At 34.1% G+C, this 15,244-nt stretch overlaps 1 protein-coding gene and 1 pseudogene across 3 annotated transcripts; both read right to left on the bottom strand.

Moving 5' to 3' along the window:
- Nucleotides 1-717: 717 nt before the first annotated feature.
- LOC120071819 (protein DETOXIFICATION 16-like) lies at nucleotides 718-5,360 on the bottom strand (annotated as a pseudogene). Its single transcript, XR_016527717.1, has 8 exons — nucleotides 5,022-5,360; nucleotides 3,841-4,383; nucleotides 3,625-3,711; nucleotides 3,461-3,517; nucleotides 3,059-3,297; nucleotides 1,053-1,171; nucleotides 863-949; nucleotides 718-783 (listed from the first exon to the last, which is right to left on the bottom strand). The product of XR_016527717.1 is annotated as a protein DETOXIFICATION 16-like (transcript).
- Nucleotides 5,361-7,720: 2,360 nt separating this feature from the next.
- On the bottom strand, nucleotides 7,721-11,995 carry LOC120071818 (protein DETOXIFICATION 16-like). 2 transcript variants are annotated; one of them, XM_039024206.2, is made up of 8 exons: nucleotides 11,432-11,995; nucleotides 10,125-10,669; nucleotides 9,956-10,042; nucleotides 9,807-9,863; nucleotides 9,386-9,624; nucleotides 8,389-8,507; nucleotides 8,187-8,273; nucleotides 7,721-8,105 (listed from the first exon to the last, which is right to left on the bottom strand). In XM_039024206.2, exons 1-8 carry the CDS (start codon nucleotides 11,723-11,725, stop codon nucleotides 8,046-8,048), a joined length of 1,488 nt encoding a protein of 495 aa, XP_038880134.1. In that variant the 5' UTR covers nucleotides 11,726-11,995; the 3' UTR covers nucleotides 7,721-8,045. The 2 variants fall into 2 exon arrangements, with proteins under 2 accessions (XP_038880134.1, XP_038880135.1); XM_039024207.2 differs by having other exon boundaries at nucleotides 10,125-10,739; nucleotides 11,432-11,569.
- Between the last annotated feature and the right edge of the window lie 3,249 nt (nucleotides 11,996-15,244).

Genomic DNA, 15,244 nt, shown 5'->3' with positions numbered 1-15,244 from the left:
TTATTATAGACAGAAAATTTGATTTATTTAGATGGTCATAGGTAGTATTTCTTCAGGTTCCAGAAAACCGTATTTGAAAGTGTTGGATCCATTAAATTAGTTGTGAATGATTAAGAGGATGTTTTCGTAAATTACAAAAGATTTTGAACATTTCCACATTTCCTTTTCTCCAGGTAGGGAGTTTGATAATATGAACTTCAATAAGATAATCAGACAATCTAATAACATATTTTTATTAAATTCTCTCCAGAAGTGAAAATGCTCCCTTTTAGAATGGGATTTTAAACTCAAGCCAAATAATTCAATGCCAACAAAAGTTCATTGATTATATAAAACATATAAGTTTTGATACATCATTTAAGTCTCCAACAATTATTCCAATAATTATATATCATAATAATTACATATCATAAGCTTACATTTCAAATTGCTTGTTCAATTAATAGTTTTAAGATTCTCCAACATCATGTTAAGAATAGCTAGAAATTCTGGACGAATATGCTATATATTTGATGAGAAGTAAAAATGAATATAAAATATTCGAGTGACCGAAACCGAAGCAATTATTGGAGGAGAGAATCATAGTCGAAAAGAGGATTCCTCACTTCTTTCTCTAATTTAAAACCGTGCAAGAGAATTTCTAGCTTGATCTACGACTGAAATGTTAGGTTAACTTCAAATTGTTCAACAGTGACAATGTTGTTCTAGTCTTGCATGTTAGCCTGATTGCTCCACATACAGAGGGACTGTGTAATCCTGGCCTCTGTTTGTAGCCGCTTCAGCCTGAAAAAGAAGATGAATTTGAACAAATAGCAATTGTGATGGAGAAAACTCATAATAAGCAATTACAGTGCTGCCTCACCTGTTTGTCCCAGTTTGTGCGAACGGTTACTCCAAGCAAAAACACCACTTGCACTAGAAAAGCACATACAACACCCAACCAGAGTCCCTGCAGAAGAAAATGATTTAAGGGCCAAAAACAGAGTTCAAAGATTCAGAATTGGGGAATGTCTATGGAAATGAAATGTTGATGGGAGAGACAAGGTTTCTGCCTTTCCTTTCATGTTGAAGACAAAAGCTAAAGATATGGAACAAGGAATTCCCACAAGGTAAAAAGAAGCCAAATTGATATATGCACCCATTTTCTGCCAACCACATCCTCTTGCAACTCCTGAATTTGTGGAAAAAACATTTAAAATAACTTAATCACCAACAGAATTATAGATGCACCTGATTAGAGTGCAGATGATAACACATTACATGCACATAATGTAGTTGAACTAATATATCTCGAAAGATCATGATATTGAGTTTAATATTTAAGGGAAAAGCTTGGAGATTATCTTTGATTGGGCGTAATATGAGGTAATCTTGCAGAACTGTTTCATAAGTAGTCACATTTATTCGTTCTTTTTAGGTATAACAAACGTGGAAGTATGAGAATTTGAACCTCTGACCATAAGGGAAGGAGTACACGTCAATTATTAGTGAACTATACTCATGTTGGCCATTAGTGAGTCACCATAAATAATGAACAAAGAGAATAGAGTGGGATACCTAGAAATTGTAAACAAGATGGAAGGAAGATGGTTGAATGCACCCCTTATGAACTGTGGTGCTATCCACTTGAGTTATACTAAAGCCCTCTCCCACAATGAAAACTTGCTGTGGTTGAACTGTCTTTCTTGAGAGCATACTACTAATCCAATAGACCTCAATTATATCATCACCTTGTGCAATAACTACCGCCAGACCACTTCGTATCACACTTTATAACCCTTCAATTGAAGGAAGAGCCATCCTTTCATTGGGACACATGTCTACTAGTGCTCTCACAATCAAGAGAAGTAATGCTTGTAAAATCACTAATCAACCTAAAAGTATAAGCTGATAATCAACACTTCCTTTAACTTGTGAGCTTGAAAATTTTTAAGAGGTCCAACAAGTAAAAGTTAATATCAATTGGAGAGAAAATTATGTTACAAGGGTTTGAACACAAGACTTCTACTAAACAAATGAATTACAATGTTATTTTTAGTGACTGTTGGGGGTCAAGGGGTCTTCATTTTGGCTTGTCCTTAACTGATACATCTTAGTTCTTCTAGGCACCTTTAGAATTTGAAATTTGGTGTTGCAATTTTATGCCTTTTAAGAGTGGTTAATGTATTTAAGCGCAAGCAATGATAGGGAAGTATCCACAATGAAACTCACTCTTGAAAACCAATTAGAAAGGGATGATATCAAGTGCATAAGCCCAATTCTTGTCACTTTGGGAACATGCGGATTGCCGCCCTACTGAAAGGGCTCCCCATATTTGCCACGTACGTGGGTTTAGTCCTCTAAAGCCTGTTAGAGCTCTCGTAAACCTTCTTGCTCATGGTTAGATCAATTGGTTTTGGGTCAAATAGGAAGTCCTTCCTTTTGTAGGCTACCTTTTTCCCTCATCTCGAATGAAAAAATGAAGACTCTTTCGGGTGTAAGACCTAGCCTGATTTTTTCTATTTCCTTTTCCTTAGAAAAGTGATTGATATCAAAGAGTCTTAGTCCCGTGGATGTCTGACTGGTGGATGAGGGTATGGTTCGGTCATTCTATCCAGACATGATCACTAATGTGTGGTTTAATTGGGTTCCTCCCATAAAACCTTCCTCCACGAAAACCTTCCTCCAATACCCGAGTCTTTTGCACATTGAAAACCAGTCTGCAAGGTGAAGGTGCCTAAATGCTCAATAACCAATTTCATCCTTTGTTTAGCCACTTGAGACTCCTTGCTGTATCAAAGATTCAAAGGTGACATGACCATCCAACAGGCCAAGTAATTTTCAGTACAAGGGCCTTAAAAATGATATTCTCATCAGTTGAGAACTTTCTGATGCCTACCAGGTCAAAAGTTTAGAGTTGAAAAGTTGACTTCAACTTATTGGAAGACACACACACACACAAGAAAAAGAGCAAGCACATGATAATTAATAAATTAAATTAGCAATAAGTTTTTAGAAGGATTTCCAAACAATCTAATGGGATTTCTGAATGTTAATGCAAGCTAATATGGATGAGTACCTGAAAGAACGCTCTGGACACCATCTAAGAAGCTAGAAAATGCTACAGTTGGCATCATAGTTGCAAGGTATCTGACAACTTCTTCTTCTTCACTATAAACTTGACCCCAGAAGTCACGAAGCAGAATCATGAGAAATCCTACCAGAACACCTTCTGCAACCACCATTACTAACACAATATACGCCACGGTACGTGCTGCTTGTGGATGTTCAGCCCCCAACTCATTTGATACCCGGATACTATTATTCAAAAACAAGTAAAATAAATTGACAGGTAGAGAAAAAAGTTTGTTTACATGATGACTACTCATGAAATTCTAGCAATCATCATTGTAAAGCACAAGGCTTTGGTTGGTTGAAATATCAATATTGACAAAGGAGAAGCATAGACTAGGATTATTACCTTACAGCCGCACTAAGTCCATAAGAAATCATCCAGAATAGTCCAAATATGTTAAGGCTGAAACAAGAAATTCATCTTTTTAAGAACTGCATTGGGTACATAATGATTAGAAAGAATTACTAATCAGTCATCGTAGAACAAAAGATCTGCCATAATTTACCAACCAGATAGAAAGTACTGAAGTTTCTAGCTTGGGGTTAGGGAGAAGACCAGAGAGAATAACCATCATCTCAAATGTCCAAACTTTCAAGCTGTTGAAATCATGTCAGCCCATTTATTAGAATATATGACCATTTTGGCTAACAGGTTACAGAACTTTGGAACTAAGTGGTATGAATATTTCATTATAATTTAAATCAAACTATAGTTAAGAAAGATACCACAGCATAATAGCTGAAGGAATTGAAATCCTAAGGAAAGCAAGTACATTGTGCAGAGCATCTAATGTAAAACCTGTCCATGTTTCTGAGCAACTAGAAGAGGTCTTGAAATAGAGTGCTATCAGAAATACATTGATCCAATAAGAGATTGAATTTGCCAGAGCAGCTCCTCTAATTTGCAGTTCAAATTTGAAAACAAATATCCAGCATAATAAGATGTGGATTAAAGCAATAACTCCAGAACTTGGTACCATAGGGAAGACAATGTTTTGAGTTTGTAAGAATTTCACCAGACACTAGCCGACCATATGCGAAAACACTTGGGATCATGTAACGGGCATAAAATCCAGCTCCTTCGGATATCTCCTGATCTTGGTGCAATGCAATTAGAACCATTTTTGTGTTTGTTGTAATAATGGCAAGAAATATGCTAACAACTAAGAGAACGAACATCACACATTGAGTATGTATTCCGAGCATATGATATTGCTTTGCACCGAACAACTGCCCACATAAGGTATCCAATGCACTAGCCATTCCCATCTGATTATACAATAGAGATACAATGATTTGTTCTGGATAACTTGGTCAAGTAAACAAATTATGTGCACAGTTCATGGAACACTAGAAAGATGGACTAGCCTATATTATGCATTTCTTCAACCTACATTAGTTTAGTTTTTACTTTTTACTTTTGAATGATGAACTAAGATGAATAACGTGGTTTGATCAGGCTAAAGATATTGTTCTAACGTTGTAACACAGAAACTTTGTTAAATCACCAAATAACCAAAAAACTTAAGCTAATGGATGAAGGTAAATTTGATGTTATATCAACACTTTAACACTCCCGTCACTTGTAGGCTTGCAAATTGTTTAGACCCTCTTAGACCTCCTGCTCTGATACCATGTTAAATCACCGATTAATCCAAAAGTTTAAGTTGGTGGGTGAAGGTAAATTTAATATTATATCAACACTCTAATAAAATCAAACAACATTTATTTCACTCTAGCACTTTCAGCTTCAAATAAATGTGGAAAGTGATGGTCAAACATTGTACAGGGAGGTGGCTCTAGTTACTGCATCCTATTCATTACTGGTTAGAAGCATATAAAAGAATAGATGTTGAAACCAAAAATTTTGGTTCCCGAATGTCTAGATAAGGAGAAATAGAGCTCACCAGGAAGCTAAAACCTGTGACTGAAACAAAAGAAGTTGCCAATGAAGCTGCTGCCAGAGCCAATTCACCAAGATGACCCACAAACATCAGAGAAATTATCTGTAAACAGTATTGTAACAGACCGACAGAAAATAGAGGCCCGACCAACAGTAACTGTCTTTTCACTTCTTTCGAAACTTCTCCCTGAATGTCCATCATGCCTCCTTTTGCTTCATTAAAACCATTTGAAGGCTTTGTCGAACAGTCATAACAAAGAATTTAGAACCATCCTATCAGTGTTTAAAGGAACAAGATGGAGAATTAGAATGTCTATGAATCAATTCAGAGATTCCATTATCCTTGGTCATAAAGAAATTAACATATGGCTAAAAGCAACACTTTGCAATGATGACATTATACGAATATTTTCCTTTCCTCGGAATATACAACCTCGAGATCCAAGTGGAGTTTCAAATCAAAGTACTTAGCACAAAATCAAACCATACCCCATTTTCGCACAATTTTTTGTTCCTCTAGCTAAAGAGGAATAGTCGTCCAATTCACTATATTTAATTCATCAATGAAATTGTTTCCCTTATTAAAAAAAAGCATAAAATCTTTTCAAGGCCGTTGAATGTTAACGTTAGTGAGGAGGGAAACATAAAGATTTGGTAGGAACTCAAAGACCCTGGTCCAATTCACTATAGCTAGAAGGAAAAGGGGAAAGAAAATAGGAAATGGTAGTGACTTAATAATGTAAATATCACGATGGGGTAGGGTCTTTTGGCATCTTTCTATTTGATAACATGGAGTTCCATCTCAAAACTAATTGGCAATGAGAGGAGTAACTCATCTATCTTATTAAGATTTTAAGGTCCCTAGATTTTTCTAACGTGGGATCCCCAATATATCCCTCAAGATGGTGCCTCTTTTGTGTTCAACATTTTTGGAACGGATCCTAAATTGTTTTTTAGATCTAATGTTTGTTTGGGCTTCATGGACTCTAATACCATATTAGATAACATGAGATTCCATCTCAAAACCAATTAGCCATGAGAAGAGTAGCTCATCTATCTTATTAAGATAGTAAGGTCTCTAGATTTTTCTATTGTGGAATCTTCTAACATTTTCTTAGTAAACAACAGGCGCATGAATGGAGTTAGCAGTTGTTAGAACATGTAATCCCATATTTCTATGCTTGTATGATATAATCCACTTCGAGAGTAATAGTTGTCTTAATATCGGACAGTATTTGTATCCTCAACTTGTCAATAAAGAGTTGGGAATGTGAAAATTTATAGTCTGGTACTGGAGTGAAATCTCTTGAAATTAGAACAAACCTCTCAAATGCTTGGAGAGCATGAAACTCCCACAGGCTTCTTACAACTATTTTGCTAAACTCTTTCTTCTTAGTACTATCATAATTCCTAAGAATTTTTTATGAAGAAAGAAATAGCGTTTACATAAGCAGCTGCATGAGAAAATATTAAGTTATTTTGGGCACTATTGGCTATAACTGCACTGCTGTAAATTCCATCTCACCAGACAGGAAAGATTTATGAATCATGATTGCAAATTCTTGGTCATAATACTTGGAATCAACCAACTTATAGTGAACTTGAAATAATAAACAAAAATCACAGATTTATCTCTAAAAATACACAGAAATCTGAAAGAGGAAAGGCCCTCCACTAGCAGGAAAAGTGCAGAAATATTTCACATGAGATTCTTCCTCCTTTCCTTCCGTGGTGGGAGGCTTGCTTCCTTCTAGCATCATCAAACCAAAACATGAGATGAAGTAAACTTACAAGATTTTATATTAAATTTCTACCCAAAACAGGACTCCAAAGACGAGCTCACCATGTATAGAAACTCTTAACATAAATGCTCACCTATGGCAGCAGCTAATAAAAAGAAACAATAGGAAAAGAGGTTGCTTACTCTGTTGTTGTCAAGGAAGCATGGTGCCTTCTCTAAACTTTTGTGAGATTTCTCTTTCTATTATTATTATTATTTTTTTATGAATTCACATTCATGCACAGTACCAAGTGTCCCAGTTTAGGGAGGTGTGCCTTAACCTGAAAAATGACAAAACTAAAATGGTGACAATTTTCCAGAAGTACAGGAGATAACTGCAATTGGAATTATGAAGCCAGTATGACATATAACCTTGTCTTTTTAAAAGGAATTCAGGAATTCATGATCACCAGGATCAGAATTATGAACTGAGAGAAGAAACAGCGTCCTAAAACTGAAACATAAGACCTTAAAATGCAGTTATTGTTGTGTTGGATTGTAGGGGACATGCTCACTTTATACCTTGTATCTGTTTGGTTGCTTAGCTTTCTCTTCTGATTATTGATTGGATCCGTTTGGTTATTAGTAGCCTTGCCTTTAGCTGTTTGAAAACATGTATGAACTATTAATCCTCAGTACTCTCCCTTTCTATTTGAAATATCTCAATGAAAGTAAGAATTTGGATATATCTTTTACTGATGAGATTGAAGCTATAACTAGGAATGATCATCATTTAAGAGCATTACTTTTGAATATTATAAGATCATCATTTAAGAACATTACTTTTGAATTTTATAAGCTTTTTGAAGTAGAATTGACTGCATTTGTTGGTTTTCAAAGGATAACTACTGTATGGAGGATTCATTGAAAAATTTCTCTAGACCATCAAAAAGTTTCTTTAAACCTCGAAAAGATCAAAATAATTCAGCAAATGATCACAACCCACCTTTATTCATAAGGGTAATGTTCTCTTACAACATATTTTCCACCGTGATGCTGATGTTGATCATGTTCATTAAGCATTGAATTTAAATATAATTTTACATAATTTCCCTTTAACTTCGATGGGTAGACAGAATGATTTCCATGGAAACTGAGAAACCGACTTCGAGAGCAAGAATCTTAAGGTAGTTTTCGTCCAAGAAAATGAGGCTTTTGGGATTGTTTCCACAATTTGTTGACTTTCAAAGACAAGTAGCTTCACATCAAGAGATTAATCACAGAGTTTCTCCACCAAAATCTTCAGTTTCATGAGATGGCATTCACTGGAATTACTGCATCGTACACTCGTTCTGTAGCCATCTTCGCCTAAAACAAGGGATAAATGCATCAGAAATATCAAATTTCAAGGGAATGAAGGAAAGTAGAGATTTGAGTTTAGAGTTGTACTTCTTGGTCCCAGTTAGTGCGGATGGTAATGATAGCAAGAGAAACTGTTTGGACAGCAAGTGCACAGATGATGCCTAACCACAGCCCCTGTTAAGGAACGTTTTCAAGAGAAAAAGGTTAAAAAATGGATCAGTGGCAATTATAGGAAATGAAGTAAAATAGCGAGAATGAAGGTGGAGATCACTGTGATTATCATTTTTACCTTTCCGCCAACCTGCAAGACAAAAGCAAGCAAGACTGCAGATGGGATTCCCACAAGATAATATGATCCAAGATTGACATATGCACCAATTTTCTGCCAACCACATCCTCTAGCAATGCCTGCATTTTATTTAAGCAAAATAAAATTACTTTCTGCAAGTAAAATGTGTCTGGTTAGATCACATAGGATAAAAAAAATATCGTACAGACAGGAGGATCAAGTTATCTGCGACTGTAGAAATATAATCCCAAGTCTAATATTAACAAAACAAAGAACAGCGAGATTTAGCAATTTACCCATGTCAAAGGAGACTGGCAGACAGGTTAAATTCATAGGATTTCATACTATTTATCAAGGTTTACCAAAAAAAAATCTAATATTCTGTAAAGAACTTGCTGACTGGTTTTCTGCCAGAAAATAGAGTTTCAAAAAGATGATGTTTGATTTCTTAGAAACCAAATCGACACGAGTGGTGCTTTTTGGACAAGTCCTCTTTCCTTTCCATTTCATGTCTTAATACCCAACTAGAAAGTGTCGTTTTTAGACCACTTGATTTGGAAGTTGATTTTAATGATAGGGGCCAATCACAACCACAACAAGCTAGCTACTGGCCAAAAAGATAACACTGTAAACTATCATGGTTGTTGGCACATGGTACTAAATTCAAACTATGATGGTCACCCATCAATGATTTCAAATTTCTCATGAGTTTTTAAAGTGTTATCCAGTTAGATTGGTGATAATACATGGAAGCTGTGAGATTAATGTAAATGCATGCAAGTTGATTCAATCAGTCATGAATATCAAAGAAACGAGAACTAGTTACAGTAAGAGAATTCAATCATTGAATTAGAACTTGGACTCTCAATAATTGAATGCTAGCAGAAGGGTGTCTAACTCACAATCATTGGATTCCACCTCTACAATTTTCGATCCAAGGCTAGCTCGAGTCAGAGAAGAAAAATATACGATTGTACAAGAACTACAAAATAAGAACCTGATAGAACACATTGAAGTCCATCAAGAAAACTGGACACTGCAATTAGGGGAACTATGTCCGCTACATATTTGACCACTTCTTGTTCGTTGCTATAAGCATAACCCCACACATATCTTATAAGAATCAAGACAGTCCCAAGCAATAGCCCCTCGATAATGGCTATTATCATAACTACACATGCTGCTAGCTTTGCTGCTGCAGGACGACCAGCTCCTAGTTCATTTGAAACTCGAGTGCTTACAAAATACAGTAGAAACATAGAAATCTCAGTTACAAATATATGCTATCTACTCTTAAAAGAAATGCAAGGTTCTCAGTTACCCAATTCAGGAAAAATGGAGAAAGACATGAAAATGATCACTTTTAAGTTATTGGTAGAGAAAATGGAGATTCTTCTGCGAAACAGTGGCAAATTTACCTAGCAGCAGCACTCAGGCCCATTGGGATCATCCAAACGGTTAAATCTGTATTAAGGCTGGTAATGAAATGTGATGGTTAAGCTAGAGGTGGTTAGATAAAGGAAGAAAACGAGCTTGCTCTTGAAGAACTGATGTATCTAGTTTATACCTGATAGAAAGCACTGATGTCTCTAGTTTTGGATTTGGTAGAAGTCCAGACAGAAGAACCATCATCTCGAATGACCACAATTCCAGACTGTTGAAAATCTTTATGAACATTTTTAGAGAACCGCATCTTTGTGATTATGATAAAAGGAGAAACAGTAAAAGTGAATTACCAAACCATGACAGTTGAAGGGATTGCAAGTTTAAGAAAATATGGGACGTTGTGGAAAGCCAGCCCTGAAAAGCCAGTCCAAGACTTCGAACATGAAGAAGAAAGCTTAACATAAAGTATCAATATCAATGCATTGATCCAATAAGAAATGGAGTTTGCCACAGCAGCTCCTCGAGTTCCAAGCCCAGCTTTGAATACCATAACCCAACAGAGGGGGATGTGAAGCAAAGCTGCTATTCCAGAACTCATCATCATTGGGAAAACAACATTTTGGGTCTGTAAGAATCTGTTCAGGCATTGAACAAGACCATGTGCAAAAAGGCATGGTATCAAGCATTTAGCATATTTCCCAGCTTCTACTGAAATTTGAGCATCTTGGCCAAGTAATTTCAGGATTTCCCCTGTGTTAGCCCAAATGAATGCAAGAGGAATGCTCACAAGTAAAAGAACAATAATTGCTCTTTCCATATGGATACCCAACATATGATACTGCTTTGCTCCATAAGATTGGCCACAAAACGTATCCAGAGCACTAGCCAGCCCCATCTAGACATGTATTCAAATTGAGACCAGTTGAGGCATCATTCTCAATAAAACCGTGATTTATTGAGTACATCTGTTATATATGAGACATCATGGATAGAAAACAAAATTGCAGAATCCAAAACCAATAAATACACAACCTCTTTGTTCGCTTTGTGATGCTAAGTAAAAACGAATAATCGTCTTCTGGAATAAGACAGACCACCGACTTGTGAATGTTGAAATAATTATATTAAACTATGGCATCGACACAATATTTATGGATATTGAATTGTTAGAATTGAGAATATAAACGAGTAAGATCTTCCTCAACTAAACACACCAGAGTTTTAAATTCACAGCATTTCAACGATCAGAGTAAGATCTTCCTCAACTAAACACACTAGAGTTCTATGTTTAGCGTATTAGAGACCATAATCCTTACATCCTATTTATAAACTCTTCACCGATCCAAGAAAGAGTTACTGAAAATCCACTTAATAAAACTAAATACTCCATAATAGTTTATGGAACTATTTAATTATAAGTTACTTTAATTAGTCAAAAAATATAACTATACCAATATGTTGTCCACATATAGTTTATCAGAATAAAATTGATTAAATATTCTAGCAAATGTAGTCCTCCATAAAAAGTTTGAAGGTAGATAAGTAAAGACCAATGGTTCAATCTCCCATTCTACTTAGAACGGAAGAAAAAAAAAATGTACATAGCAACCGCAAGGAGATATAAATTTCCCAAGAAACAAACAGAAACCCAACTCACCAAGACGGTGAAACCAGTCACCGCTGTAAAAGAAACAGCCATGGAAGCACCGGAGAGAGGCAATTCGCCGAGATGACCCACAAACATGATGGAAATCATCTGCAAACAGTATTGGAGAAGACTGACCGACATTAGAGGTCCTGCTAGCCATAGCTGCTTCTTTACTTCCTCAGCTATCAGTTTGCTTCTGATATTCTCATAATTTATTTGTCTCTCGTCTTTCGAATTCACTTCATCTTCAGATGTGTGAATAAGGGGTGAGTTCAATGACGAGTTCTGATCTTCCTCCTCCATCTGATGCTCTGCTCACAGGCAAGAAGAGAGCAGGGGAGGTGAAGATGAAGGTTCCATATAAATTATATATAAAATAGGACAATTGTTGCCGTTGACGCCTGTTTTGCCTTTTCACTCCTTAAATATGCTTTTAAATTCTCAACCACAATATCTTTGGGTTTTAGCTTAAATTCTTGGATCTCTATGACTCTGGTCTAGTCGGGTACTCCCCCAAATCATAGATACTTCTATTTATAGTCTTCGAGAGGTCGAGAGGTTCTTTCTGAGTTTGGCTTGGGACTTGGATACAATTCTGTATGTGATTTGACTTCTCACCTTAGACTTCAGTTAGATTGTGACTTGGGCCCAATCAATTTAATCGACCTCAGCCCAATTTACAATTTTTGTGCCCAAAATCAATCGTGTGCTTAATTGCCCTTCAACTTGATCTTTTAATTTGTCATTTTGGGTTATTTAGATTGAGGGTGGTTTTAAAAGTTAATTGGGAAAAATAGATGGTTTTGAACTTATTTAATGAAAAGGGGTGGTTTTTTTGTCTCCATCCCAATGCGTCTCTTGAAGATATGTACTCTGAAATATTTTATTATTTCTTTTTTAGTCCTGTACGTTGCATTTAAAAAAATAATAATTAAATCGGTCCTTCAGGAATATTTTATTTAGTTTCTTTCCCCTGTACGCCGCATTAATCGCACACAATCACTTAGTAAACTATGCGATCGTTTAGTAATTATACACGATCGCACATAATCGCTTAGTAAATTATCCACGATCGTTTAGTAATTATACACGATCGCACACAATCGTTTAGTAAATTACTATGCGATCATTTAGTAAATATACACAATCTCTTAGTAAACTATGCGATCGTTTAGTAATTATAACGATTGCACACAATCACTTAGTAAATAATCCACGATCGTTTAGTAATTATACACAATCGCACACAATCATTTAGTAAATTACTATGCGATCATTTAGTAATTATACACGATCGTTCAATGCGCCATTCGGGAATATTGTATTTAGTAAAATACTATGCGATCGTTTAGTAAATTATACACGATCGCACACAATCACTTAGTAATTTATACACGATCCCTTATTAGATTATATACGATCGCTTAGTAAATTATACACGATCGCTTAGTAATTTATATACAATCGTTTAGTAATTTTAGTACAAATTTATTTAAATGATGGCTTAGTTATTTATTTGCTTAGTTAATGTACAAGACCAATTGTATTCTACAAATTTAGCACAAATTTATCTAAACGAAAACTAAACGATAGCGTAACAGTTAGATAAACGATCGCTTAGTATTATCTAAACGATCACTTAACAAAACCTAAGCGATTGCTTAGTTTTAGCCAAACGATCACTTTATAAATTAGTAGACGATCGCGTAATGGATATCTAAATGATCGCTTAGTATTATCTAAATGATCAATTAACAAAACCTAAACGATCTCTTAGTATTATCTAAACGATCAAATAACAGAACCTAAGCGATTGTTTTATAAATTAGTACACGATCGCATAATGGATATCTAAATGATTGCTAACAGTTAGCTAAACGACCACTCAATATTAGCTAAACGATCACTTAGTATTATCTAAACGATTGCTTATTATTAGCCAAACGATCGCATAATGGATATTGAAACAATCGCAGAACAGTTAACTAAACGATCGCTAAACAAAACCTAAACGATCACTTAATATTAGCCTCGTACGCCGCATTTAAAAAAAACATTAAATTGGTCACGCGTACGTCAGAGTGAGTTAACTCACTCTGGCGCGCCGCGGGCAGATTGCGTCTATTGAACAGACGCATTCTGACCATTCTGACCAAATTTGGCGTTTTCCCCCCGTTTTAGCATAAAAAAATCCCACATTTTACCTTCATTCCCACCGTTTTCATCTTCTCATTTCACAAATTTCTCTTCCTTTACCAATATCATCTTCTTTTTCACAGATTTCATCCTCCTTCACCGATTTCATCTTCCCCTTCACCGAAACCTTCATTTCATATTCCCCTTCATCACTGAAGCCCTCATTTCATCTTCGCCCAAAATAAAATTTCCTTCATTTCTTCCACATTCTTCATTTATTTTCAAATACCGATCATTTTCTACCTTCATTTGTTTTAGTGTAGTATTTTATTTGTTAAGTCGATATATTTTTGTTTTTTTAACTTTGAATTAAATTTTTGATAATTTTTACTTATTTTTTTAATGTTTATTTTGTTAATAGTGGATATTATTCAAAGTTTTTCTGGTAAGTTGGAATATTTGGTAAGGTGCAAAATTTTTTTTGGTAGTGTGTAATATTTTTCTTTTAATAAGTTGATATATATTTTTTATAGTGAGCAATATCTATAAGTATGTTGATATATTTAATAAGTCGATATATTCTCGGTTGTTACTTTTCTAGTTGGTATTTGATTGATATTTAGATTTTTTAAATATTACATCATAGTCTCAAATTATTTATGTTTAAACATATAAAAAAATCATTAATAAAAAGAAATTTAACGTTCTTAATGGAAAAAGAAATAAATCTAAAAATAGGTTGAAAGAAAATTTTAACAAATTCTAAAAATAGGTATTTAAATATATTCTTGATGGAAAATAAACAAAATTTTTTAAATGTAGAATTTATATTTAAATCTTTTTTTATTTTGCCAAAATTTTAAAATTTATTAGTAGTTTTTAATATAAAATTAAGAATATGTGGAGAAAAGAATAGTGATATTATTTTTTAAAAAATATTATATGTAAAAATAATGGTTTTTTTATACTTTTAGTAAAAATAATCTAACAAAAAATTTTAAAAATAAAAAATTATCCTTAATTCATGTTAATAGTTAAGAGTTTAGAAACATAAAAAAAGTCATTAATAAAAATAATATAATATATTCTTAATGGTTATTAATGTAAAATTATTAATATGTTCCTAATGTATATTATTTTAGAAAAAAAAATATTACATAAATATCCATAATTTTGTATTGACTTTTTTTTTTGATACAATGTTTCTGAGAAAATTCTACAATAAAGTCATTTAAAAGGTATGTATATAGTTATTTACCCATTATTTGGAATGATGTATTCATTATTGAATATTGAATGTTAATGTTATTATTAGTAATATTGTATTGTTGTAAATTTTTTGATGATTAAAGAACAAAGTTTCATGTCAATATAAAAGAATATTTATTAATGATTTATGGTCAAATGATAATGCATGTCTTAATATTTTGTTTGTTTATTAAAAAAAAAAACATTCATTTATTTGTACATATTAAAAAAAAAAAAATAGTAATGACACATTAATGTTGTTGGCCTAATATATATACTTACAAATATTATGATAAATATCATATTGCATTTGTCAAACTGCTATGGATGTTGTGGAATTTTTATGTTATATGTACTGAAACATTGTTAATGAGCCAAAAAGGATAGAATATGATAGGCAACCATCTCTTCTTATAAACATGCATCGTCAAGTTGACT

Source organism: Benincasa hispida, chromosome 2, assembly GCF_027475165.1.
Source record: "Benincasa hispida cultivar pf3 chromosome 2, pf3_genome.v1.1, whole genome shotgun sequence".
Lineage (NCBI taxonomy): Eukaryota > Viridiplantae > Streptophyta > Magnoliopsida > Cucurbitales > Cucurbitaceae > Benincasa > Benincasa hispida.
This window is presented reverse-complemented; position numbering and strand designations above follow the sequence as displayed.

Bases quoted from the DNA above. Each gene is read 5' to 3' on its own strand.
- LOC120071818 (XM_039024206.2), bottom strand. From the start codon at position 11,725: ATGGAGGAGGAAGATCAGAACTCGTCATTGAACTCACCCCTTATTCAC. The intron at 10,043-10,124 runs GTAATTCACTTT...GATTTTCAACAG, and splicing joins CCTTCAACTGTCATGGTTTG to TCTGGAATTGTGGTCATTCG. The intron at 8,508-9,385 runs GTTCTTATTTTG...AATAAAATGCAG, and splicing joins ACTTCAATGTGTTCTATCAG to GCATTGCTAGAGGATGTGGT.